Raw genomic sequence first — 26584 nt, 5'->3', positions numbered from 1 at the left:
GGGGTAGGTCCAGATATACCCTCTGCCCATAGAGGGCTGGGGCAAGGGAAGGACCCAGTGCTACCTGGCTTTGGGAGCTAGGGGCACAGATGCCCCGATTTGGAAGTTAAAAGGACTTGCCAGGAAACTAGCTTGTTTTTGTGGGGAACAGACACTCCTGTGCTTGGCTGGGGTTGCTGACAGGGCAGAGGAAGCCTGTGAGCAATCCAGGGGCCTGCTGCTGGCAGAGGAAACTGTTATTCTAGGCCTTCCTCTGGTAACCAGGCACCCAGCAGTGAGGACACCAGGCTTCTTGGAACAGCCAGAGTGAGTCTGAGGCAACCAAGGCTGCATTTTGGCTGTCAGCAAATGGGCTCTTTGACAGGCTAAGCCTTCTTGGGCCCAGAAAGGGCAATAAGTGGGCCTAGAGACAGCTTGAGCCCTGCTGAGTGGCAGCTGGTGCCCGTTTTTTATATTCTTCCTGCCGGTTGATGATTTTCTCCATTCCGCAAATCCTTCATTGAGGTGGGAGTTTAGTATCGCGTGGTCTCCTCATAGCTGAAGCTCAGCTGGCCTGAGTGTCCAGGCTCTGTTCTACCTCTACATGCTCCCTGGACATTGTTAGGTAGGACATGGGGCATTCTGCCAGCAGGACCCTGACCAAAGGGATACCGCCAACCACCAACTCACATCTAGGGGGCAGCACCTGCTATATGCCTGCACTGGGCTCAGAGGGGAGGGATGGCTGGGACCTCCTGGAGATGGCAGTGTAATGGGGAAGATGACAGCACACAGTGACAAGTGATACCAGAGGCTGGGACCAGGACTCAACCATCAAGCTCTGCATCCTCCAGAATACCTGGCATGATGCTTCACAAAAAGTATAAAAGAATGCATGAATGAGAGAGTGACTATGAAAGTCCTGGTTAAGGACAAAATGAGTGAGGAAGGAGCAGTGGGAAGCACAGGAAGCATGTTCTGGAAGAAGGGGTGTTTTTAGGTCACAGAGTTAGGACTGGGGTAGATAGCGAGAGGCTAGAAGAAGAGGAAACTGAAGCTTCTCACCTTTCCCCACAAGTGCAGAGAGCAGGTAGAGGAAAAGCAGGACCAGCCTCATCTCCTCAGAGAGGAACCAGAACCTTAGTTTGTCCTCTGAAGAGTTTCTCTGTGGTTCTTTCTAAAATCAAGGGTGTACCAACCTCCTCAGAGCTAACCTTAAGGCTCTCCTGCCTGAGGCCTGGACCTGGGGCTGGGCCTGGCTGAAAACTGCAGCTTATGGTGAGAACACGTAGGGAGACACATGGTCAGCTGGGGCTCATGAGAGTTTACAGCCAGTGGAAAGAAGGATGCTGGGCTCTCTCCAAAGCATTTTTTCATTTCACAAATATTTGTTTTGAACATGCACAAAAGGTTAGTCCCATGCCAGGAGAGGCAAAGATGAGTGGAAAAATGTCCAGCCCTCAAAGAGCACATCCTCTAGGTCAGGAGGGTAATCACTTCTTTCTGTTCCCCCCTCAGAGCCCCTCAGAGTCACCCCTAAGGAGCTGAGCATGACAAGGGATGAGGCACTGCCGGACCCAGGTTCCGCACAGGGTTTCTATGAGAACTATGAACCCAAGGAGATCCTGGGCAGGTAAGGCCCAGGCCTTTCCCACGAAGTGCTGTCCTGGCCCCCAGCCAGTTCCACGGACAGGAGCAATGTCTGCTTGACCCTGAGCACTGAACCCATTTCCACCCCAAAGCACTGTCCACTTGGACAGTCCCTCGGTTTGGGTGCTGCCCTCCTGAGCCAGGACAGATAAGGGGGTCTAAGAGTACCCAGATCAGAGATCTCTCCCTGCAAAGAGCTTACCCTGATGCTGCTAACAAGCACACCCAAACCCAGCTTTGGGCCAGGGTCAGGGATCAGGGGTCAGAGGAAGCTTATGGCCTTAAGAGTGTCCAGGTTCTTTCTAAATGTGAAAGAACACTGAACTGGAAGTGAAGAGGCCTGAAACCAGGCTTGTTACTCATCAGCCCCAGGAAAATCACCCTTTCTGCACCTTTTTCATCTGACTATCCCCAAAAGTTCATAGGGAGTTTGGGGACAAGGTGGGACATCTCTGCTGTAGCCTGGACTTGGGGTTTCTCATGGGGTGGGGCTCTGGGACCATCTGTCCTCTGTACCCTCAGGGGAGTCAGCAGTGTTGTCAGGCGCTGCATCCACAAGCCCACATGCCAAGAATACGCGGTGAAGGTCATTGACATCACGGGGGGCGGCAGCTTCAGCTCCAAGGAGGTGCAGGAGCTGCGACAGGCCACGCTGAATGAAGTGGACATCCTGCGCAAGGTTTCAGGGCACCCCAACATCAGTGAGTGATGGCCCCACACCACAGCAGGGGCTCTGCCATGACTCTGCCCTGATAATCCAAGTCAGGGGGTGCATCCCCACCGTGCAGTTAGCCAGAACTGTCTAGTGTCTCCTGCACCCTGAGGTCCCTGCAGCCCAGTGCCCTGAGGCTTCAGTTTTCCAGTTCCAACCCTCAGGAAGACTGCTTCAGGGGCTCAGCTCTGTCTAAGCCTCCTCTCTCAGCCAGACCGAAGGGGTCACAGGCAGGGCTGGGGCTGGGTGTGAGGTGGGGAATGGGGTAGGAAGTTCCTGGACCTGCCCTCTCCCCTGGTGGACCTCCTTTGAGCCCATCCTGATACCCCCTCCTCTTCTGAAGTCAGCCCCAGCAACTTTAATCCCCCGGCCCCTATGCCCCTGCTGTCCCTGTGCCTGCTGCCTCTGCCCAGGATCCTCTGCTACCTGAGACAAGCCAACCATTTCCTTTTCAGTACAGCTGAAGGACACTTACGAGACCAACACTTTCTTCTTCTTGGTATTTGATCTGTAAGTACACAGCCCTGGAGGCAGCCACACCCTGGGGCCTGTGGGAGAACCTTGTTTTGAAGGCCCCCATCCAAGGCTTCCTGGGGGCCAGTATCCAGGCCCCCTCTACTGTGGATGCCAAACAAGATCACAGATGTTTAAGCAGATCAGCACCTGGGGTCAGGCTGCAGGTTTCGAAACCTGGGTCCACTACATATGGGCTGGATGATTTCTTTAAGTATCAGTTTTCTAGTCAGTATTATGGGAATAATAATAGCACAGTGACTGGCACAATGTAAATGCTACAATGATGATGATGGTGGTCATTCAATTTATTCTAGACATTGAGGATACAGCAATGAACAAGATGAGGTCCCTGACTTCATGTAATGATTTTCACAGGCTGTGACCAGCAAGCAATGAAGTCACACACACAGTTATGTATATGTACATAATGCTGACCGAGTTAGAGAGTGGTGGGGCTTCTTTTCTTTATATGAAATGGTCAGGGAAGGCTTTCCAGAGGTGATCTCCAGAAGGAAACTTCCAGCAGAGGAAGAGCCAGAGCAAGGGCCCGACTGGATGGGCTTGGCATGTTCAAGGACTGGCAAGGGCCCGGTGGGGAAATGGAGTAAGCTGGTGGTGATGACAGGATGCAAGTTCGGTCAGCATCAAAGACCTGATTCCCCAGGCATTTTACCTATGGGAAGGAGGGTGGAGATCAGAGAGTAATGAGATCTGATTCACTTTTGAAAAGGATCCTGTTGATTGATCATCATGAGGCAAGAATAGAAAGGAGGAGGCCAGAGACCCAGCAGGGAGGCAGAAGTAGTATGTCGGGTGCAATGCAAAGACAGACATCATCCTTATTCTCACGTGTCACTACTTCCCTGCTTCTGCACCAGCAGGGCTGCTGAGATGAGTTCCTGTCATAGGCACCAGTGGACCCGCCAGCTGTGAGAGTCTCTTTTCTCAAGAAAGGAAAAATGATAATGACCACTCCGCCTAACTCACCAGGCTCTGAGCATCAAATTCGAACAACACAAAGTGTTCTGTGAATGGTGCATTCAGTCACATTGCCATTTTTATTAGAAAAGTTTCCCAGGGAAAGGAATTTTCTGGCTCTTCATTCCCCCACTTCGCTGAGTCCTCACCAAAGAACAGAATCTCTGCTGTGCGAGTCTTTATTGAAGGGCTGTCTTGATTTCTCCACACGCAACAGCTCATTTAGAGGCTGAATTTACTTGAGAAAATCATCCAGGTAGCTTTTGTATTGTTGGAACATCCCATATTGTAGCCGTACTGGACATGGGGTGTTGTTTTACCTGGAGACACAATGTAACTTGGCACATGTGTACAACTGAACCACCAGCTCCAGGAAGGCAGGAGGCTGCTGTCCCTAGTGTTTCCTGGGAAATCTATTTGTTGCTGCTGCTAATAGTGAGTGCTCCCAGTGTCTTTAAAATGATAAAAGCTGGATTCACACATTGTCTTTTAGGAACACCGTACAGATATTGTATGAAACAAGGCTCACCTCTGTAAATTCTAGGTTGTCTCTTCAAACAGAACCCTGCCCGTCCCTGCCCAACAGCTAAGCTCAATGGTTTTCTTGCCTCTCTGTGACACTGGCAAAACCCCTTGTGCCCTAGGAATGCCACTTCTTTTCCCTGGAGGGGCAGATGAGAGGGGGCAGGAGGCATCTTTCCTATTTAATTTAACCAAGGGAAACTTTCCCAGGGCCCCGCCAGACTTGACCACTGCAGCTGTCTTGACTCCACTCAGTGGCACTGTCCCTGGAGAGCCCTTGAGGCAGCTCAAATGTCTCTAACCTTTGAAGAAGTTGCATGGGGAAGCTATTTTTAGGGCCGCCCTAAGTTGTCCTCCAGATCATAACTAGATTGCTTTAACAGATACCTCTTTATAGATCATCCCAAGAAGTGAGAAGATTGATCCACAATTCTTAATCCTAAAATAGGCAAAGCTGCCCCTTCAACACTTGTGCTGCTGTTTATTACATTTGCTCCTGGGAAAGTTCAAGATACCCTTGTCCTTCTGACTGGGACCTTGGGCCAGTCTCACCTCCCAGCCCTGATTTTGGCCCTGATAGATCCCAGTCCATGCTGTCACGTCCACAGATGGGGACGGGGGGGGGGACCTTTACACTGGTACCATGCCACCCCTCCAGGCTCCGTTGCTCTTCCAATATTCCCATACAACCTCTCTGCTCACTCCCCCAACTCTTCCCCACAGACCCTGGATCTTTTGGGGACTGGCCCACTTTGCCTCTGGAGGTATTAGGGTGAGATAACAGCTCTATGGGAGTAGGGTAAGTTACAAACCCTCTGTCCCCACAGGATGAAGAGAGGGGAGCTCTTTGATTACCTCACTGAGAAGGTCACCCTGAGTGAGAAGGAAACCAGGTGAAGGTCCATCTGCCCTTTTCCCCACTCCCTGCCTGAGTCCTGGTGCTGCAGTCACCCAGGTCTCGGGCAGGTGTGTGTGTGTGTGTGTGTGTGCGCCCACTTGTCTGGGCTGGGCTTGTGCACCACTGGCTTTCGTGGTCTCCCTCCACCCTTGGCTCAACCTAGACCAGGGGTTGGCAAACTTTTGAGACGGAAGAGCTGCCAGGGGTCAGCAAACTGCAGCTCGCGAGCCTCTGAAGTAAAATTGAAAATGAAAATAAAGCTATCATAATTTCTAAAATTTATAAAATTTTTAAAGGATATTATTCACATAATGGTGATTATTTAAAAACATAGATATGGCTCTTGAATAATTTTTAAATTGTTGTGAGGGACAGGATTGGCTCTTCCAGGGGTCGGCAAACTTTTGAGACGGAACGTACCCATAGAGCCNTTGACTAGATCCAAGAGAAGGGAAACTAACAGAACTGAAGTTCTGTTGATCCCTTCCTAGTTTTCACATCCTTCAATTCATACTGCGTGTGCGCTGTCTCAAAAAATAATCCAAATAAGCAACTTAATACTGAGAATGATTAAGTAACTTGCGCTAGGTCCAATGGTAATCACGCCGGAGATCTGACTCTCCTGGTTGCATCTGACCTATCATGTTAACACAAATGTTTGAAGGAAGCAGCGACGATCCTTGTGCCCTAGGAAGCACACTGTTAGTAGTTCTGCGGCCTACAAGGTTTGCCGGGAAACTGCAGGAATTTCCGGTTTTCGAAACAGCCCGGGCGTCCAGCTCCTGTCACTAACTGCGTACGACGAGGTGCCGCCGTGTCATCCTGCTATTCCCCTGACCTTCAGAGCCCACGGAGACGTCGGACAACGGAAGGCCTTTGGTTGTGCGCTGATTGGTTGCGCGCGGAGGCCTGCCCCGCCCCCTGTCTTCCGCTCTCCTGTTCAGCAGAAGCTGCTGGGTTCTCCACCGAATCTCTACCTTGTGGATTTGGAGCCATCGTCCAGTTGCGATGCCGCGTGGAAGCCGAAGCCGGACCTCCCGCATGGCCCCTCCGGCCAGGTGAGGCCACCGCGGGGTTTGGGGCCCTGCCGGCGCCGTGACGCAGGGAGTCTGCGCTAGGCCTCTGCGCGGCGGGGCGTAAGCTGGGAGAGGCCGCGCAGACTAGGACGTCTGAAGGCCGATAAGGCTTGGACCCTTCTCCGCCCGTCGCAAGGGCTTTTTGTAAATGGGCCTTAGCTAGATTTCCTGTTAGTGTCAAACTTTATAATTTCGAATGTCCATGAATTATTGCTTATAATACCTCATAGCTCATTTTAAGTTACAACAGTCAAGTTGTAAAAAGAAGTGGACGTTTGTAAGCGTAAACCGGCTGAAACGTCAAAAGTAGTAAAGAAAATGTAGAAGGGTAATATAATCGGGAAAATGATCGAATTTCAATTTAGTTAATAATCTTTGAGCACCTGCCATGAGCAGTGAGTGTTCCAGGGGCTGGGCGTAGTAGGGAACACGGTCACTTAAGGCCCTCACGTGTACATGACATTTTCTAGTTAATGAAGTACTTTTAAAAAGTACTGACAGTTGCCTCATGATAACCCTAGAGATTGATGTTATTGCTATTTTTACAGAAATAAGGAAATTGGAGACTCAGAATAAGTGTCTCGTCTAAAAGGTCTTGCCCCCAGTGAGTAGGAAAGCCAGATCTCAGACACTAGTTTTTAGATGACCACCAATTCAGGACATTTAGCACAGTACCACGTTGCTTCTGTGGACTAAGGTGGATTGTGTTTATTGTGCTAGCAGTGTAGGGAAGGGGTTCACTTACGGAAAGAAACTTCTATCCAAAGGACAGCAAACCACATTTTTATAAAGTTATGCCAGGTGCTACCTGATAGGAAGTGAAGTCATAAACTTTTGACCAGCCTTATTTGGGTGAGGAGCACCCAAGCAAACAATCTAAAAAATAGGCAGAGGGAGCATAATATAGGTGAAGATTTTTAAAGCAGTACTGGACATAGTGAAATTGTCGAAAGCATCCAAATGTCCTACAGCTGGGAAAGAGTTGAAATTAATTTTGGTATAACAGGCAAGACACTTCCTTCCAGTTACTGGTCTTCAGTGTTCCATCTGTAAAATGAAGGAATTTGACTAGATTGTTTCTCCAGATGACTATCTGCAGTCCTTCATTCAGATGTTACCAGCTCAGGGAGACTTCCCTTAACTATCCTAAAATTGTGACATCCCACAACATGCTCTCCTTCTCTTGATATTTTTTTCCTTAACACTTAATACCATGTGGAGAATTCTATAAGGATATTTTTACCTTTTAATAGTTGACAATTTTTATGAAGCATTGGAATAACTGTTCTTTAAAGATACTGTGGGCTATGTGAATACATGGAAATGGTTGCAAAAAAGCAGGAAAAAATAGTTTATACTTGGTGATTACAACCTTAACAAAAGGTTAAAGAGATAATGATGTAATAAAATAGTTCAGGGAAATTGTGTTCTGTAAAGTTTTCTTGTATGTATATAGTATTTGTGTTTAATAATTTAAAATGGAAATCCTGGGGTTTATTGTAATATACAAGGGTTTTTTTTTGTTTTTTAGCTGAGCCATCCTGTCATCAGTTGGCAGCTCAGCCCGGGCCGGGAATCTAACCGGCAACCCTGTTGCTCAGAGCTTGCACTGTTGAGCAAGCTCTTAACCAACTGAGCCACTCGGCCGGCCCTTATGCAAGTTTTTTTAAGTTGACAATTTCCAGACCTAGCTGGAAGTGGGAACTTCATACTTTTTGTTCTTCTCTTTCACAGCCGGGCACCTCAGATGAGACCTGTGCCCAGGCCAGGACCAGCAACTCAGCCGCCAGCAGCAGCTCCACCATCTGCTGTTGGCTCACCTGCTCCGGCACCCCGGCAGCCAGGTCTGATGGCCCAGATGGCAACCACTGCGGCTGGTGTGGCTGTGGGCTCTGCTGTTGGCCACACATTAAGTCATGCCATCACTGGGGGCTTCAGTGGAGGAAGTAATGCTGAGCCTGCAAGGCCTGACATCACTTACCAGGTAAGATTTTGGGCAGCGTTTCCCTTCAGTGGTGTATTTTATGAGAAAACCTAGTTATTTGTAAGCCCCTTATGTGTAAGAACTGTCTGTAATTTTAGAATCTACAGTGCTGTTAACAGAAAATGTTTTATCAAAAGCCACATTTGGCAGTTGAGTTAGTACCTTTTGCCAGCATCAACAAGGACTGTACAAATGGTATTTCTTCCCAAGGAGTAGAATTGTAGTAGTTTAACCTGATTCAACCTGTAAAACAGCCATTTTCCCTTTATTTTAAATATTTTGTCTAATTCAGTCTCAATCTAGTTAAGTATTCAAAAAATCTGTTTACTAGCTTTTTGCTCTCTGATTTCTTACCTGACATTTCTCACTGCCCCTCTTTCTGAGGTATGTGAATTTTCTCCTCTGATGAACGTGGGTGTGTATTTTGTTGCATTTCTGGTGTACTTGAAACTCAGATCCATCCATTTTTCTATAATAATCCCATTTTTTTCCTCCATGAAACTTCACTGAATCACTGGTTTTAAATGCCCCGGTAACCATTTCACTTTATTTGGATCTTTGTTCTTGAATCTTTCTGATCATAACTAGAATTGTTAAAGCTCATTTTCTGCCGTGAAAAATTTTCACTTATTAGATGGGAACTTTAATTTACATCTGGGTTTAGCTCTCTTTCCCCGGTTAACCTCAAAGACAGTGGATACTGCTCTTTGTTCAGGTATAAATCTGCTTTCCTGATCTTGAATAATATTGTATGTCAACTATAATTATATATACATATAGTCACGGGACATGGAGTAGANCCCTGCCCAACAGCTAAGCTCAATGGTTTTCTTGCCTCTCTGTGACACTGGCAAAACCCCTTGTGCCCTAGGAATGCCACTTCTTTTCCCTGGAGGGGCAGATGAGAGGGGGCAGGAGGCATCTTTCCTATTTAATTTAACCAAGGGAAACTTTCCCAGGGCCCCGCCAGACTTGACCACTGCAGCTGTCTTGACTCCACTCAGTGGCACTGTCCCTGGAGAGCCCTTGAGGCAGCTCAAATGTCTCTAACCTTTGAAGAAGTTGCATGGGGAAGCTATTTTTAGGGCCGCCCTAAGTTGTCCTCCAGATCATAACTAGATTGCTTTAACAGATACCTCTTTATAGATCATCCCAAGAAGTGAGAAGATTGATCCACAATTCTTAATCCTAAAATAGGCAAAGCTGCCCCTTCAACACTTGTGCTGCTGTTTATTACATTTGCTCCTGGGAAAGTTCAAGATACCCTTGTCCTTCTGACTGGGACCTTGGGCCAGTCTCACCTCCCAGCCCTGATTTTGGCCCTGATAGATCCCAGTCCATGCTGTCACGTCCACAGATGGGGACGGGGGGGACCTTTACACTGGTACCATGCCACCCCTCCAGGCTCCGTTGCTCTTCCAATATTCCCATACAACCTCTCTGCTCACTCCCCCAACTCTTCCCCACAGACCCTGGATCTTTTGGGGACTGACCCACTTTGCCTCTGGAGGTATTAGGGTGAGATAACAGCTCTATGGGAGTAGGGTAAGTTACAAACCCTCTGTCCCCACAGGATGAAGAGAGGGGAGCTCTTTGATTACCTCACTGAGAAGGTCACCCTGAGTGAGAAGGAAACCAGGTGAAGGTCCATCTGCCCTTTTCCCCACTCCCTGCCTGAGTCCTGGTGCTGCAGTCACCCAGGTCTCGGGCAGGTGTGTGTGTGTGTGTGTGTGTGTGTGCGCCCACTTGTCTGGGCTGGGCTTGTGCACCACTGGCTTTCGTGGTCTCCCTCCACCCTTGGCTCAACCTAGACCAGGGGTTGGCAAACTTTTGAGACGGAAGAGCTGCCAGGGGTCAGCAAACTGCAGCTCGCGAGCCTCTGAAGTAAAATTGAAAATGAAAATAAAGCTATCATAATTTCTAAAATTTATAAAATTTTTAAAGGATATTATTCACATAATGGTGATTATTTAAAAACATAGATATGGCTCTTGAATAATTTTTAAATTGTTGTGAGGGACAGGATTGGCTCTTCCAGGGGTCGGCAAACTTTTGAGACGGAACGTACCCATAGAGCCACATGTGGCTCGCGAGCCGCAATTTACCGACCCCTGGCCTACACTGTCCCAGCCTGTCCAAAGCCCTTTCTTACTTGCAGTCTGGCTAGTATGTGGGCTTCGGTCTCCCTGCCTGCTACCTGACCCTACAGAGTAGGAGACAAGAATAACATGTACCCGTCCCACCCCAGAAAAATCATGAGAGCCCTGCTGGAGGTGATCTGTACCTTGCACAAACTCAACATCGTGCATCGCGATCTGAAGCCTGAGAACATCCTCTTAGACGATGACATGAACATCAAGCTCACAGACTTTGGTTTCTCTTACCAGCTGGAGCCAGGACAGAAGCTGCGAGGTCCGGTAACGGGGCCTTGGCAAATGTCAGGGACTCAGGCTTTCTCATCAACTCTCCCAGGAACAGAGATTGCCTGAGCTTCTCCCCTATTTTTCCCCCCAGAATAAAAATTTGATCATTTCATGGCTAGGTGTCTTTTCAGTAGGCCCTCTTCCCAGGACTGAGCTGAGCCAGGTTCCCACTGCCTGAGTTCTAGGCCAGGATGGCCAGACGTGCCCAGGGAACAAACAGGCCCCAAGTGGGTGGCCCCATGAGCCAGCACCTGGCCCCTGCCTTTGGCCCTGAAGTTGGCCTGTGTTAGGAGAGTCCCAGCCCAAACACCATTTTGGTTACATCTGGATTGCTTTTTTGGACCTTCTTATTCCAAGTTCCCCCTGCTGACCTATCCTGATGGAAACTATTCCTGCAGAGGTCTGTGGGACCCCCAGTTACCTGGCTCCTGAGATCATTGAGTGCTCCATGAACGATGACCACCCAGGCTATGGGAAGGAGGTGGACATGTGAGTGTGCTGGGGGAAGAAGGTGACAACTCATCGGGACAGGGATGCCACCATGGCCGGGAACACCTGAGTGGGGAGGGGAAGAATAGGTAAGAGCTACAGCCAGTCCTCCTGCTTTCCTCCCGCCCACCGGGTGCCAGGTGGAGCACAGGGGTCATCATGTACACCCTGCTGGCTGGCTCTCCCCCCTTCTGGCACCGGAAGCAGATGCTCATGCTGAGGATGATCATGAGTGGCAACTACCAGTTTGGCTCACCCGAATGGGATGATTACTCGGACACCGTGAAAGACTTGGTGAGGGGCCAGGTCTGCTGGTTCCCCGGCTCAGGCAAGGGGAAAAGCCTGCCGTGGGGGGGAGGGAAATATTCCATGCCACTGGATGGAGGGGTCTGCTAGGAGAGACCCCATGTCTTCTGAAATGCTGGAGGGGACCCTGTCATGCTGTTTTCAGTCCACCTCCCCCCTTGTCGTCTCAGGTTTCCCGCTTCTTGGTGGTGAATCCCCAGGGCCGTTGTTCAGCAGAAGAGGCCTTAGCACATCCCTTCTTCCAGCAGTATGTTGTGGAAGAAGTCCGTCACTTCAGCCCTCGGGGGAAGTTTAAGGTAAGAAGTTCCCTTCCCACCTAGGGCCCTGGGGCAGTTGCTGCTGCCTCCTCAAGTCCAAGCCCCCAAGTCCCCTTCCTTCTCCCCCAAGGACTACTACTTACACCACCAGGGTTTCCAGGTACTTCCCCTTCCCTCCCAACCCCCCATGATGGTTCAGTCCAAATTCTCCTGGCTTCGGGGAAGACAGATGTCACCTGACTGGCTCTGACAGTCTAAATCCCTGCAGATGCTGCTGGGGCGGGAATGGGAGGAACACTGGGAAGGGCTCTGCAGAAGCCATGCAAGGCTTCATGGCAAAGGAGTTCAGGGCGTCCCTGCACTGGACGGGGAGACAGAGGTCCCACCCCCTGCAGGTGATCGCTCTGACAGTGCTGGCTTCAGTGCGGATCTACTACCAGTACCATAGGGTGAAGCCTGTGACCCGTGAGATCGTCATTCGTGACCCCTATGCCCTCCGGCCTCTGCGCCGACTCATTGATGCCTATGCTTTCCGAATCTATGGCCACTGGGTGAAGAAGGGGCAGCAGCAGAACCGGGCGGCCCTCTTTGAGAACACACCCAAGGCTGTGTTCCTCTCCCTGGTGGAGGAAGACTACTGAAGGGCTAGCAGGTGGGATGGGGGAGCAGGAACAGTTAGGGAGGGGGAGCCACAGAAATATTAGCCAAGAGTGAGGTTGTGTGCTGGTCCAGGGGGGCCCATTGTCCTGCTAGGAACCCTGAAACGGGGCCACTGTCCTTCTCAGACGCTCTGCATAGGAAGATCAGGGCACTCCCATCACACAGTGGTAAGTGCAGTCGGGGCCAGGTCCATAGAGGGGGCTAGGTGTGACCCCACTATTGGGAGCCTTCCTGCTTTTCCCCTTCCCAGTTGTGCCACCATCTCAGTTTGTCCTCATGGATGCCCAGAGTTACTGACACTTGTACGTACTTCCCGTAGGGTCTCAGGGTGAGGATGACAGACAACAGTCAGATATACAATCAGCAGATTTTTCTGACGTCACTATGTCCAGTGACGCCCAGGAGCAGGTTCCTCTCAGGGGGACATATTTTTAGAGGCATGTGAAAGCCCTGACATAATCAACAATACAAAGAGAAACTTCTGATATCTGTCTTTCTGGAGTATTATTTATTTTGTGAGTCCCAGATGCAGTTTCGCCGGGCAAATATTCGATTCTCCTAGATCCTTTGAAACTGATATTGTGCTTTAATGAGCCCACACTGCTACATTTTACATACAGAAAGTGGAAATTAGTTTCCTTCAGAGGCACATGAAACACTATAAATGAGGCAAACGAACGAAGGGTTTTCTTTCTACAGCAATTTGCTGGGAAAACCAAGAGAACCAGGGAAATTCTGCCTTGAAAAAACAATGTCAGATCCCTGAGTCAGACACCGAGTAAGGGGGAGGGAACAGATTTAAAATCTTTTACCACAGGATGGCTCAGCTAAAAAAAAATAAAATAAAGGAAATAAAATCTTTTACCAAACTGCCTTTCAGAGTACTGTGCCCCAATTATCTGAGTACTTGGCCCCTATTGGGTTAGTTGGCCCCTCAGAGAAACACCCAGCTCCCAGCCACTATTAGTAAGTTGGGGCACTTCCCCAAGAGACAGTGGCACCCCTCCTCTGTGGTCAGAGGCCTCACTTGTCCTGGTGAGAGGTGCCTGTCACAGAGGGCTGGAGGAAGGGGAAGGAGGTCACTCCTGAAGCTGAAGTTGAAGAGCCTGGAGTTTGGCTGTGTTTGGAATGTCACCAGTGAGTGGCATGGGTACCATAGAGGACTCTTCTCCTTGGCTCTACATGGCTGCTCAAGCTCCCCAGGCAGTCGACCTACACCGGAAGCACAGCGGAAGCCCGGGTTGTCTGAGGCTGAATCTGGAGTGTTGCCCATTCTGCCGCCAGAGAAGGGGAGAGAGAATGAACATTTGTTGAGAAAGGGGTCTGGGGCCTTACCCAACTTTCCTGCTCCACCTCCCAGGGCCTGCTGTGGTCTGGGGAACCTGAAGACTGGGGTGGGATGGTCTGGAAGGAAGCCTGGTATGAGGGAACACCTGGAGATATGGGACAGGGTGAAGGAAGTGAGAGTGGTTCTGAGACTGCACTGGAAAACAGGGAAAGCTACGACTAACAGCTTTGACTGTTGGTAGTTTAGAATAACGCAGATAAAAAAAGCCTGTCAACAAGAGGTAAGACTCTCATGGTGCCGCTGACCATCTGTGTGAAAGGAGCCGGTCCGAGGACTTCCCTGAGCCTATCTTGTCCTTAACTGTAAGACCAAATGGTTGTAGAAAATGAGTTTTCATGTGCCCACCATGACCCATGGCCATGAGCTATTGATATGGCCACCCCACTTCCCCCCTCTGCACACCTAGTCATGAGGACGTGAGGAGACACCCATATAAGTAAGATGCTGGGCACAAAGTCTCCCTTGGTGCTGAGAGCTGACAAGAAAAGGCACAAGTTGTCCTGGACTCTTGTTTTTCACAGCAAGTACTGCTGGCATTTTTTTCGGTGCCCACAACCCCGGTGGCGGTAGAGGTGCAGAAGCAGTGCCAACACTGGTCCTGGTGCTACTTGCTCTGCAAGGCCAGGACCGAGACCCTCAGCCCCCAGCTCCCACGCCCCTCACCTGGTGGTGATGCGGGCCCGGTGATTGGCAGAGCCATCAGATCTGTCGATCCAGGATGCCCCCGGGAGGACACGCATGTCCTGACCAGCACCCTGGTATGGGGAAGCTGTCCACTCCCACACGTTGCCCACGAGGTCATAGAGCCCTGCGGCACAGCAGGTAGGTCAGTCCCAGCTGGGAAGCACCACACCCCCTCCCAGCCATCAGAGCCAGGGAGCAAATGCTTTCCCTGGGGTGCCTCTCTCTGCCTCATCTGTCAGACAGAATGATCCTGCCAATCAATTTGTGAATGTTGACAGCAACCTGATGGGAAATGGCAAATGAGCAGATGTTTTTAAAAAATCTGTTGGTGTATGTGTAATTCACATATAGTAAAATTCACTCTTTTTAGTGTATATTTTTGTGAGTTTTGACAAAGCTTATAGTCACTATTATAATCAAGAAATAGAGCAGTTCTCTCAAACACCACCCAAAATTCCCTTGTACCCTGGCAAATGCTGATCTGTTTCTTGTCCCTATAGTTTTGCCTTTCCCAGAATATAAACTCACATAAGTTGAATCATACAGTATGAAGTTTTTGGATCTGGCTTCTTTCATTTAGCATAATGCTTCTGAGATTCATCCAAGTTGTTGAAGGTATCCATAGTTTGTTCCTTTTTATTACTGAGTAGTATTTCATGGTATAGATATATCATATTTTGTTTATTCATTCACCAATTGCAGGTCATTTGTATTATCTCAAGTTTTTAGAGATTATGAATAAAGCAGCTGAGAAGATTTAAGGGTGGGAAGTGGGTCTCTTTTCTGAAAGGTCTTTCTTACATACCTAATTTCACAGCAATCATGGGAGGGAGGCAGAACAGATGTTATTATCTCCATATAACAGATGAAAGAAACTGAGTCAAACAGAAATGAGTTGCTGAGATTTTAGAATAGGTTTTCATATAGTTTGGTATGGCTGGGCAAGTTTCAGCAGATTGCTGGGGTAAGATGGATTGTTTTCACTGGGCTAATAGTGCCCCATCTGGGCCAGCCTTTTGATATAAGACATTGTTCACCTATCAAAGGGACATTGAGAATGGAGTTGACCTGATTGGTAGCAATAGCTCTTTACCAGCCTCAAAGCACCTGAAGAGTTTAAGAATCTTTTACCAGAGAGGCAGAGACAAATTATGGGTTCTAAGAAACATTTAGGGGCTTGCTAGATGTGACATTATATTTCTAGTATATAATAGGTCATAATGTGAAATAGACAAGAACGCATACTGTGCATCTATCTACCTACCTATTTCAGTTTGTCATGATATGGTACAAGTCTGATCAGAAGTGATTTCTCCATCAATTTAAAAAAATTTCCTTTTAAAAAATACTCTTTGAAAGCATATATAAGGAGTACAAATGGAATTGTAGAAAAATGAGAAAATACAGGTAGGTAAAAAGAAAAAAATTAAAATCATCCATTATCACACCAGCTAACATATATCATTCCATATTCTCCCCACCTGCTGTCCCCTCTCCTGGCCATTTAACAAGGTGGTTCCCTGGAGTTGACTTCCCTGGAAGTCAACCAAAACATGGGAAAAATCTGTCAACCAATGAAATTTGCACTTCCAGCTCTTTTTAAATGCATATACATTCTACATACATAGTTTTTAAAAGTGGGATCATACCCTAAATATTGTTTTTTGTAAGCTAACTTTTTCACTTAACATCTCATAACTATCTCTTTTTGACAACAGAATTTTAAATGACTGCTAAGTAGTCTGTTATATTGATATAATATGTTTAAGTGATCTTTAAATCGTTAATAGCTGTTTATAACATCAGCTTTTTAGCTAAATGTTTTTGGACAACCTTAATTCCTTTAAGATAAATCCCTAGAGGCAGAATCACTGAGGCAGAGGACCTGAGGAGTACACCGCCAATCCTTATGCTTACTTCAGTATGTGTCTCCTGAATCGATTTTCCCTCACAACCTTTTATCTTGAAAAGTTTTATGTCCACAAATATAGCATTTAAGTCATTTTCACATTTGCCTTATAGTCTTCCTGTTCCTTCCCCTTCCTATGTATTCCCCCCTGTAGCATTTGAAGTTATAAAATGTATCACCTTGAGGAAACTAAGGCAGTTCAGCTTGTCTTCTTAGATTGAACTGGAACCACAATGTTTGATTCCCAAAACAATGCCATTTCCCTAAGTAAATATAAAGGGAATTTAAGGTACTCTCAGTGAGTCTGACCCTCCTCCCCAGCTGAAGAGGTCACTGTTGAGTGTTTCACTTTTGTCCATATTTCTTAATCCTGTGCCCAGTGTAACGGAAAATCCACTGGCTCAACAGTCAGGGAATTTGAGTTCCAGGCCCAGGTCTGCCACTAACAGACAGCAAGGTAAACCTCTCTGGACTTCAAATTTTTCATTTGAAAAATATAGATAACACTTATTCCACAGTACTACTGCAAAGATGACATGTAATAGTGAATAAGCTAAGTTTCCTTTTAGGTGTTAAGAAAGATTAGAAAGAGCCTTTACTCCTCCTGGAAGAACACTAGAGGTACCTGAAATCTTTGTTGGTGACAGGAAATATGTCGATGGCAAAGGGTTTTACTGTCACCTCCCGGATAGGCCCTTCACCATCTCTGCTGTCTGGTGAATTTGTTCCCATCTGGAATCTCCCACCTGGTAGCTGAACCATGCTAGTCACCTGCCCATTCCCTGCAGAGAAAAAAAGAGTCATCAGTATATACAACAAATGGCAATATTTGGATCATATTTGGATCAAATATTCATAAAATAAAAATGGAGGCTTAAAAATTCAGCTTTCAATTCTTGTCCTGTCACTTAATTTGCTGGGTGACCTTAAGCAAATTACTTAACCGGAGGTTCAATTTCTTCGTCTATAAAATGTGAATAGCATCTATCTCACAGGCATAGCTGCATGAATTAAAATAACATGTGAGATGGTGAGCATATGGTAGGTTTTCAACAAATATTTCTTTTCCTTACCTCTCTATTCCTCTACACAATCCTTTGTTCCAGGTAGGTAAATCTAGACTCTATAGCCTCGAATAAATCTAGCACCTTTCTCCCCACACTTACATTCATGCTGTGTCTCTGCCTGTTCCTTATCAATTTCAAATGATTTTCACCATTGTATCATATGCTCCAGAAAGCAAAGGACATCAATTTGCTGGTGTATCCCTAGCACAAGTGTACAATAATTGTCATTAAATAATTGAATGAGCGCCTTCATACTTGCTGTTTGAATGCCTCAAGAAATCATAGAATTTAAAGGATCTTTAACTTAATCCTCTATTTAACAGAAGAAAACCATGACCCCGAAAGAAAAATGACTTCAAGAGCTAGTTAGCAGGAGACAGGATTAGATCCAGGTCCTCTCTACTACCATACCAGTGCTATTTCCTGCAGGCCATACTACTGTGTGGCTTGATGTACTACTTTATGGTCTTGTTTCTATATAAGGATGTTTAAGATCCATAAATTCCTCAAAGGCAGAGTTCATGTCTTCACGTTCCTCAGAAGTCCTATCTTTGGCCCTCTTATTCTCATTCTGAACACTCACACTGAGGATTTCATTCACTTCAAGGGGAAAAAAATGGAGCAAGCAGGGAAATCTCAGAATAAAAGGGAATTAAGAAACAACATAACAATTCCAATGTATAAAGTTTATTTTCATACTAAATCAACAAGTAAACTATAACGAAAAAACACTTATAGATGAATTTGAACACTAACTGGATGTTAATTTTGTAGGTGAAAAATGGTGTTTTTTTGTGTGTGACTTCTTGTCTCTTTGGCTATTCAAGCTAAATATTTATAAACAAAACCGTATGCCTGGATTCACTTCACTATGGCCCTAGGGAAGGGGAAAGTGGGAGGGATACCAAAGCAAGATTAACCATAAATTGGCAACTGTTTAAGCTGGGCAACAGGTACACAGGGGGTTGGGTAGAGGGGCTTGGCTTGTTATATATATATATATATATATATATATATATATATATATATATATTTTTAATGTATTTTTCAATTACAGTTGACTGGGGTTATCACTTTGTTAAGTATATAAATGTCTGACTCTGTTGTTTTGCACACCTGAAAATAAACTTAGTTCGAGATTCCAAAATGAGTTAAAAGTAAAAAGGGAGTGAGATATGGTATGAGCGGTTAACCACCTCCTCAGTTGGCTGCCTCTGGGAGGTGCCTCTGGCTGCTCCAGGCCCCATCAGGAGCCCCACCAGAAAGCAAACAGGCCTCGCTCTCCCCTACCAGGGTGGAGTGCCCCACACCTTTTCTGATGCTTCTTGGGACAAACGGCACCAGGGGAAGTCCAGCAGGCCAATACACTAACCTAGCTTGATCCACGGGACAGACAGGAGTGACAGCAGTGGCAGCGAGGGGACCATACCAGGAACGCAAGCTACAGCAGCACCAGTACCACACTGTGGCAGATCTACTGCGCATGCTCTATACAGTCAGCTACCGCCCCCTGGCGCAGCCTCTAGATCAGCGGTTCTCAACCTGTGGGTTGCGACCCCTTTGGGGGTCGAACGACCCTTTCACAGGGGTCGCCTAAGACCATCGGAAAACATATTTTCGATGGTCTTGGGAACCGAGACACCGCTCCTCTATTGTCTCCTGGCAGGTCCGCCCACATGCAGATACGCCCACATACAAGTACCGGGCGTGTGACATCATTGCGCCAACCCCATCACATATACCCCATACAAATACAGGTGTATGTGACAGGGTTGGCGCCATAATGTACTTATGCAGACCAGTCACACATTTAGAGAGCAGCTGTGTAGAAAGCAGCTGCTGTGTTGAAAGCAGCAGTATTGAAGGTTAAACGACACTTCATGAATTATATTTCACTATAATTACATTTTGCAATTATAATCACTATGCTTTATGTTCAATTTGTAACAATAAAATACATCCTGCATATCAGATTTACATTACGATTCATAACTAGCAAAATTGAGTAGCAACGAAAATAATTTTATGGTTGGGGGGATCACCACATGAGAAACTATATTAAGGGGTTGCGACATTAGGAAGGTTGAGACCCACTGCTCTAGATGCTATCAACTGAGAGGCGTCACTAGTCCAGAGGGCGAGTAGGCTGGGACCTGAATTTTAAGGCTGTGGAGTCAGGTAATTAAGAATATACCCCCAAAATCTGAAAACATTTATCTGTAAAGATATTATGTACCTCGATTTCATTGCAGCATTATTCACGGTGGCCAAGACATGGAAACAATCAGTGTCCTTTGACTAATGAACATGTAGTACATATACACAATGAAATACTATTCTGCCGTAAGATGAAATAGCACCATTTGTGACAAAATGGATCTTGAGGTTATGCTATGCGAAATATGTCAGAAAAAGTTGAGAACCACTATTTCACTGATACACATATAAAACTGAAAGCAACAAAGGAACAAGACAAAAACTCAGACACAGACAAGTTTGGTGGTTACCAGAGGGTAAGGGGGAGGGGAGTGGTAGATAAGGGTAAATGAGGTAAAATATATGATGGAAGAACTGACTCTGGATGGTGAACACACAATGTGATATACAGATGATGTAATACAGAATTGTGCACTTGAAACCTATGTAATTTTACAAACCATGGTCACCCAAATTAAAAAAAAAAAGAAAAAAAAAAAAAAGGCAGTTTTCTCAGGGTTAGTGTTTAGAGGCCCTGGCATTCCAGAAGCCCCTTCATTACCTTGTGAACATTTAGACTAACTTCCTACCCTTGGAATACCATTGCAAGATCACAGAAAAGGTTTCAAGTTAACATTTATTGCATTCATTGTAGGCAACTGCCAAGTCCTCAAAATACAAAGCTTAGTAACACAATTTCACCTTCAAGGACTGCAGAGATGTACTAACTGTACAAAAACAATTTTGTGGAAACAAGTAGGAGAGAATAATTTGAGAAAGATGATCCTGGAGGTTTTGGGACGGACATTTCAGCATAAGCAAAAGTTCAGAGGTGTGAAAATGGGGCCCATCTGAACATCTGTTTTACCTCACATAGCCCTTAGTCACTGTGGATTCAGCCCTCTTTCTAACTCTGCCTCCTCTATTTCTATTTTTGCCACTTTATACTTTTAGCTCTTTCAACTCCCTCGCCTCTAGTTCACCCATGTTTCTATCTAGTACCACTTAACTTCGCTGGGGAGCATTTTATGCAAATCTACTTCAAAAGCCCAATGGAAAGATCCAATAGTTTTTTTACTCACAGGAATTTATAGTAAGAAAACAGGGATGTTTTCAAAACCTTAAGGTATTTAAGTGTTACTTATATTATTATAAAAATTTTAAGCTTAAATACTTAATAGGAAATTATTGGATAAATTAAGATACATTAGAAAAAACTGTTAAACCATTAAAATTTGTTTTTCAAGGAATATTTAATAAGGTAGGTAACATACTTTTCTAACATATATTTTTATCACTGAAGCTAAAGCAAAACATCCTGTTTATTGGATGAAAACAGCCTGCTTTATGTGTGTACACTGAGTGCAATTAAAAAAAATGCTGTAATTATAATTTCAGACTTTGAAATTTGAATAGGCGCCAGTGTTCTCTCCTTTTTTCACATAGAAAAGAAAATTCCTCTGAAAATTATTTGAAGCTTAGACAAAAATTCCACAGCTGGATTCTTAGGGTCACTCTTAAGACTCTTCACGATGATACAAAGGAGGCTTCAATTCAACCTTTGAGAGAAGACATTCCAGCTCGCATGATCTCATCTACCAGGAGAATGTTGGTAGCAATCACAGTGCTGAAAGGGGAGGAAAAAAATCAGATGGCTCAGATTTCAGATATGAACCCGAATTCAACTCAATTTCCAACTAAACCGTGCAAATTAAATCCAATTAAGTTTCCCTTTTCCTATATATTTTTTAAATGGAAAAATAGAAATTAAACAGAACACACCAAATTAAAAAATATGATGATTAAAGATTATTTTAGTTTTGGCTTTCTTAAACTTACCAGGAGTGAAGAAGCTGTTTCTTTACACAATAGTTATCCCATATGCCTGCTTGTGCTGCCACCATTGGCTCACCTGAAAGGTAATCCAGTAGTCTTAAAATCATATAGAGCAGGTTGTAAGATTAGAATGTTGTCTCTAAAAGAACCAACAGTATTTTGTGCTGCTTTGCTTATCACTGATTACTCTCATTTCCTCTAGTATTAACTATGAAAACCCAAAGCTCCCCATTTAGTCAGTTTTGTACTCCAAACCATGACTTCCGTGAGCAGTACCTTTGATGAGTGACTGATCTTCACTTAGAAGATCCACTGCTCTATTGGTTACCAATGTTTGAACAGCTTTTGTTCTGGGCACAGTCCCAATTTGTCCATATTAAAGTACTGCACTCCAAACTATCATCTGGCCAAAATGGGCTTATCATTTTTCTCATTCCCAAAACCTTTTCTATTAACTTCAATGTAAATAATGCTGTTGACAACAGGTCTTAACACATATTGTATGGATTTATCTCTCTTCCACTTTGTACTTACATAATTTGTGTTGTTACATTGGCCCAAGACTAGGGCTTTAAATTTCATTATACTTGGTTCCCTCTTTCAGCATTATTTGCAATCCTCAGTCTTTTTAAACTAGTGAACATGATCTAATATATTTTCTTATCAAAGTCCCTGATAAAAAATGGAGTGAAGTAATCCTAATACGAACCCTTTCAATATTAACCTGAACCATCTACCACCACTCGGCAACATCAACAAACCCATACTCTCCGAAATTATTCAAATGCATACTCTATTCCCTTAATTACTGTATCTAGTCATTCCATTTTTATTTCAGAACCCAGAGTTCCCTGATAAGACTGTTGTCACACCGCAAAGCAATTCTCCATGTCTCTTGTGATCTTTCCTGGCTTCACCTCACCTCTATCACCCAGTTCTCCCCCTACAAACAGTTGCATTCTCTTACCTGTGTTCAAGTCCACACCCACAAGTTGACCTGAATTTGAATGTTCCGCTTGAACTTTAACCAGTGTTTCCTGAAGGTCAAAACCAGAATTCTGAGCAAGAACCTAAAGCAAGCAAATTTAATCCTTTAAAAGACAGGACCTAAAAATTGATAGTCAAGTGTACAATAAATGAACAGAATTTCCAATAAATAATAAAAAAATCACAATATTGATCATAGTTTAACTTAAACAAAAAGCAAGCTTGTACTCGATCATAACCCTTATACTGCAAACCTTCTTAAAATAGTCGTATCTCTTACCATCTGAAACAGATATTCAGGTTTTCCTTCCAGAGGAATCAAATACATTTGGATGATGAGAGATGCCTGTTCTCGTGTTAGGGAAAAAACTGATCAAACTTGTTTATTCAAAACCACATTATCAAAAGGCTTTTGCATTCATCAGCTGGATCATTTTGGTATTATTTTATAAATTGACTGTTAAAGTAGTCATACCTTGGGAATAATGAGCAATGCATCAGCAAATGCTTGAACTCCAAGTTGAGCCCTGCCCTTTACACTGGGCTTGTATTTAATCAGGGCTTCTGCCATCGCCACTTCCACTGCACCAGCACCTGGAACTACACAGCCTGTTGTGTGGGGAAGAGAGAAATGCTAAACTACAAAGAAAACTGTAGAATTATAAGAAAACATATAAATTAAAACACACACAAATGAAAGCTATTAATTTCTTGAGAATTCAGTATAACCACAGCAATTTTGATATTGCATTTGAAAGCAATGCAGGCATCATTATCAAACAGCAGAATGACTCAATTTAACTAGCACTTGGAGGGTATTAACTCATTTATTTGTATCCACTTTTAACATTATGCTATGAAAAAGCTTGGCATACCATCATAGCCACTTTAAAGGGAACACTTTATTTTTGCATGGTGTCTGGCTGTGTAAGCTACTGATAAAAAGAACACAGTATTCAGCCATGCCTTTCAAACTGGCAAAAAGAATAGTTTAAATACAATGAGGATCTTACCATCATCAAGAGCATTTTTAACAGCCCTCAAGCCATCTCTTATTGCATCTTTGATTTGAGTGAGTGTGTGCTTATTTGGTCCTTTGATCAATAACGTGACAGAGCGAGGATTATTACATTTCTCAATAAAGGTGAACTTCTCTTCTCCCTATGTAAAGTGGTATTTTCAAAAACAAGATATGGTTGTACAAAGAATGATCAGAGGAGAAATTGTAAGTAGCATATTAATAGGAAACGCTGATCACATTAAAGCAAATTATTACTTTAAAAAAAAAATCACATAAAATTGAGTTTCCCTTCAAATGCATATAATTAGTATACATAAAGCATCACAACGTGTGTAAAAAAAGCCAAAATCTGATGACGAGTTTGAATGAGTTTTTACTACTGAAGAATTCACAAACCTAAAAGGATTATCTTTGAAAAGAAAATACACTTACCAATGTATACTCATAGACAAGTCCTGCATGTCCCAAGCAATCTGGATTTAGGTCATCAAAAGAATTCAGAGCTACTCCACCACAAGCAAGAGTCAGCCTGAAATATTGAAGTATTTTAAGATATGCAAATGACTTTAATGTTAGTTACGTTTTCAAGAAAAAATGCAAAATTTTTAGAAGTCTTTCAGAATTAAACATTAAAATTATACTCTAAAATGTATTTTAACTTAAGCGTTTCAATTTACCACCAACCAGCTTAAAACAGGTCTTTTCTCCTGTCTTCATTTAAAATCCTCTCTTGAGTAAGCAAATACTCCTGACATGAAATCTAAAGGTGGATAAGAGCTCTTCATCATGGTTAGCTTATTGGATTTCTGAGAAACTCCTTGATGCTGTCTCTTGACGTGGAAAAATATGCACAAGGTGGATCAGACAATACAGTGAATAAGAAAAAAATTTATTCCAGTAAAAGATACATTGCCATTAATCCCCCTCAAAATACTCCCTTTCACTTCAAATACACTTATCCCATCATTCTTGACACTTGCTGAAGCAGTTCTATAAGTCCTTTTGTCTTTAGTTGTGCTTGTCATGGCTGTCTGGATATCCTGAATCAATTCAAAATGTTTACCTTTCATGGGCTTTTTGACTTTGGGAAAGAGCCAGAAATCACATGGTGCCAGATCCAGTGAGTAAGGTAGATAAAGACACACCATGGTTTGTTTTTTTTAAATTTTATTGGGGAATCAGGGAAGGGGAACAGACAAGTTGCTGTCCTTTTCTTCAGTCTAGTTGTGGAGGATGTTGCTTCACTGGCCCATGTCGGTATTATCATTGCGCTCTTCCCGGGTGAGGCAATCAGTTGCTGGCCACTGGACGGCCACTCACGCCAGCTGCCAGCCACTCACACTGGCTGCCAGCCACTCATGGTAGCTCTTGGCAGCCCACTGCAGCCTATGCCATCGCTGGTATCTGGCAGCCCGGCTCCAGGCCGAGCTATTGTTCACCATCTTAGCTGTACAGGGTGCAGGGTCACTGACCCTCCTGTGGGATCCAAACCGCGGCCCTGCTGCTCAGAGCCGGCACTCCCAAGCCAACTCTTAACCGATGCATCACATGGCCAGCCCCCATGTTTTTATTTGACAGAAATTGCTGTATACCAGAAGTGATGTGTGACACGGAGGCTTTCCATTATCACAAAATACAGTGAATGCTTCTGCCGAGTGCTATCCAATGGAATGGCGGGCTCTTCAATACAGGAAGCAGAGCATTTAACCTTAGTAACAGTGTGTGACAAGTTTCAACTTGTTCAGTGCAGTCAGTCGGGTGTGAGCTACAGCTGAAAGGTGTTTCAAGTGTGCTATAAATCCTCCTCCATCATGACATCGCTCTGTGTCACACACATCACTTCTGGTATGACAATTTCTGTCAAATAAAAACATTATGGTGTGTCCTCATCCACTTTATTCCCTGCATCTGGCACCGTGCAACTTCTGGCTCTTCCCCAAAGTCAAAATGACTCAGGATAGCGAGGCAACTATGACAAGTGCAATTAAAGACACTCATAAAAAAGGACTTCCAAACTGCTTCAGAAAGTGGCAAGAAGGATGGGATAAGTGTGTTCAAAGCAAGGCGGAGTATTCTGAGGGGGATTAATGGCAGTGTGTCTTTTACTGTAATAAGATTTTTCAAAACATACACCGTATTCTTTGATCGCACCTTGTATAATGTGTCATGGTTTAAAAATAAAACAAGTATACACTAATGTTCACAGCATTCATTACTCATAGTAGCCAAAACAGAAATCTAAATAAATGTCCGTCGATATATGGATAAACAAGGATGTGATATATCCATATAACAGAGTATTATTATTCATCCTTAAAAAGAAATGAAATTCTGATCCATGCTACAACATGGATGAACTTTGAAAACATTATGCTAAGTGAAATAAGCCAAACACAAAAGGACAAATATTGTGTGATTCCCTTATATGAGGTATCAGATTCAGAGACAGAAAGTAGAATAGTATTTATGGGGGATGGGTGGGGGCAGAAATGGGAAGTTATCCTTTAATGGGTAGTTTCAGTTTGTGATGATGAAGAAGTTCTAGAATTGGATAATGGTGATGATTGCACAACAATGTGAATCTAAATGCCACTGAATTTTACAGTTCAAAAAAATGGGTAAAATGGTAAATTTTATATTATGTATATTTCATCACAATAAAAAGGAAAATGCAAACATAAGAGGGGGGGAGAAAGGAACAATCTCAGTTATCTTGCACAAATTCACAGCGCTCAGATAACCTCCTCTCCATACCTTTCCATATTTCTCCTTTTAGCTCTGCGTAGAGCTACTATGCCTTCTTTTGCAAGAGCATCTAAGGAAAATGGGTCAATTCCCTGTAACAGGAATAAAAATGAGTTTCAATATATTTCACCTTAAAAAAATAAAAATGGTTAGACTAGTTTATAAAGCAAAATTCACTCACCTTTTGATTAATAACAACAAATCCTTTATCTGAGTCACCACAGACTTTCTTTTTCAGTTCTATTATTTTTTTAACTCTATCTTCAATGAATTTTCTTTCAGCTTTTACAAGTTTCTCTCTTTCTTCTGCACTCTTGTAAAAAAAGCCAGAATTCACTTCT

At 44.4% G+C, this 26584-nt stretch overlaps 4 protein-coding genes across 4 annotated transcripts in view; 2 read left to right on the top strand and 2 right to left on the bottom strand.

Moving 5' to 3' along the window:
• PHKG1 (phosphorylase kinase catalytic subunit gamma 1) overlaps positions 1-12863 on the top strand; it is an 18027-nt gene extending 5164 nt beyond the window's left edge. The window contains exons 2-10 of the mRNA XM_019632146.1: positions 1498-1612; positions 2152-2330; positions 2797-2851; positions 5185-5250; positions 10564-10727; positions 11137-11227; positions 11368-11521; positions 11704-11829; positions 12186-12863. Coding sequence (XP_019487691.1) covers positions 1530-1612; positions 2152-2330; positions 2797-2851; positions 5185-5250; positions 10564-10727; positions 11137-11227; positions 11368-11521; positions 11704-11829; positions 12186-12431 — 1164 coding nt within the window. The 5' untranslated portion in view covers positions 1498-1529 and the 3' untranslated portion in view covers positions 12432-12863. The remainder of the gene's footprint in view (positions 1-1497; positions 1613-2151; positions 2331-2796; positions 2852-5184; positions 5251-10563; positions 10728-11136; positions 11228-11367; positions 11522-11703; positions 11830-12185) is intronic.
• On the top strand, positions 6153-8384 carry CHCHD2 (coiled-coil-helix-coiled-coil-helix domain containing 2). Its single transcript, XM_019632145.1, has 2 exons — positions 6153-6313; positions 8066-8384. The coding sequence occupies exons 1-2, from the start codon at positions 6264-6266 to the stop codon at positions 8367-8369; spliced, it is 354 nt and encodes a 117-aa protein (XP_019487690.1). The 5' UTR covers positions 6153-6263; the 3' UTR covers positions 8370-8384.
• Positions 12864-12899: 36 nt separating the features above from the next.
• Positions 12900-18436, bottom strand: SUMF2 (sulfatase modifying factor 2). Its single transcript, XM_019632135.1, has 3 exons — positions 17008-18436; positions 14462-14620; positions 12900-13724 (listed from the first exon to the last, which is right to left on the bottom strand). The coding sequence occupies exons 1-3, from the start codon at positions 17193-17195 to the stop codon at positions 13385-13387; spliced, it is 687 nt and encodes a 228-aa protein (XP_019487680.1). The 5' UTR covers positions 17196-18436; the 3' UTR covers positions 12900-13384.
• Positions 18437-20272: 1836 nt separating this feature from the next.
• CCT6A (chaperonin containing TCP1 subunit 6A) overlaps positions 20273-26584 on the bottom strand; it is a 16018-nt gene continuing 9706 nt past the window's right edge. Inside the window, exons 6-13 of the mRNA XM_019632134.1 lie at positions 26425-26582; positions 26253-26335; positions 23931-24027; positions 23491-23638; positions 22953-23086; positions 22458-22560; positions 21494-21566; positions 20273-21281 (exon numbers count right to left, since the gene is read on the bottom strand). Of these exons, the coding sequence (XP_019487679.1) occupies positions 21209-21281; positions 21494-21566; positions 22458-22560; positions 22953-23086; positions 23491-23638; positions 23931-24027; positions 26253-26335; positions 26425-26582 (869 nt within the window). The 3' untranslated portion in view covers positions 20273-21208. The remainder of the gene's footprint in view (positions 21282-21493; positions 21567-22457; positions 22561-22952; positions 23087-23490; positions 23639-23930; positions 24028-26252; positions 26336-26424; positions 26583-26584) is intronic.

The sequence above is a fragment of the Hipposideros armiger genome, unplaced genomic scaffold (genome assembly GCF_001890085.2).
Source record: "Hipposideros armiger isolate ML-2016 unplaced genomic scaffold, ASM189008v1 scaffold_1083, whole genome shotgun sequence".
NCBI lineage: Eukaryota > Metazoa > Chordata > Mammalia > Chiroptera > Hipposideridae > Hipposideros > Hipposideros armiger.
Note: the sequence above shows the minus strand (reverse complement) of the source record. Positions and strands in the feature narration are given on the sequence as shown.

Excerpts from the sequence above, each read along its gene's own strand:
- CHCHD2 (XM_019632145.1), top strand. The coding sequence starts at position 6,264 with ATGCCGCGTGGAAGCCGAAGCCGGACCTCCCGCATGGCCCCTCCGGCC. Across the intron at positions 6,314-8,065 it reads CGCATGGCCCCTCCGGCCAG|CCGGGCACCTCAGATGAGAC; the intron begins GTGAGGCCACCG and ends TCTCTTTCACAG.
- SUMF2 (XM_019632135.1), bottom strand. The coding sequence starts at position 17,195 with ATGACTCTTTTTTTCTCTGCAGGGAATGGGCAGGTGACTAGCATGGTT. Across the intron at positions 14,621-17,007 it reads AAAGATTTCAGGTACCTCTA|CTGCTGTGCCGCAGGGCTCT; the intron begins GTGTTCTTCCAG and ends GGACTGACCTAC. Across the intron at positions 13,725-14,461 it reads CGGGCCCGCATCACCACCAG|AATGGGCAACACTCCAGATT; the intron begins GTGAGGGGCGTG and ends CTCTGGCGGCAG.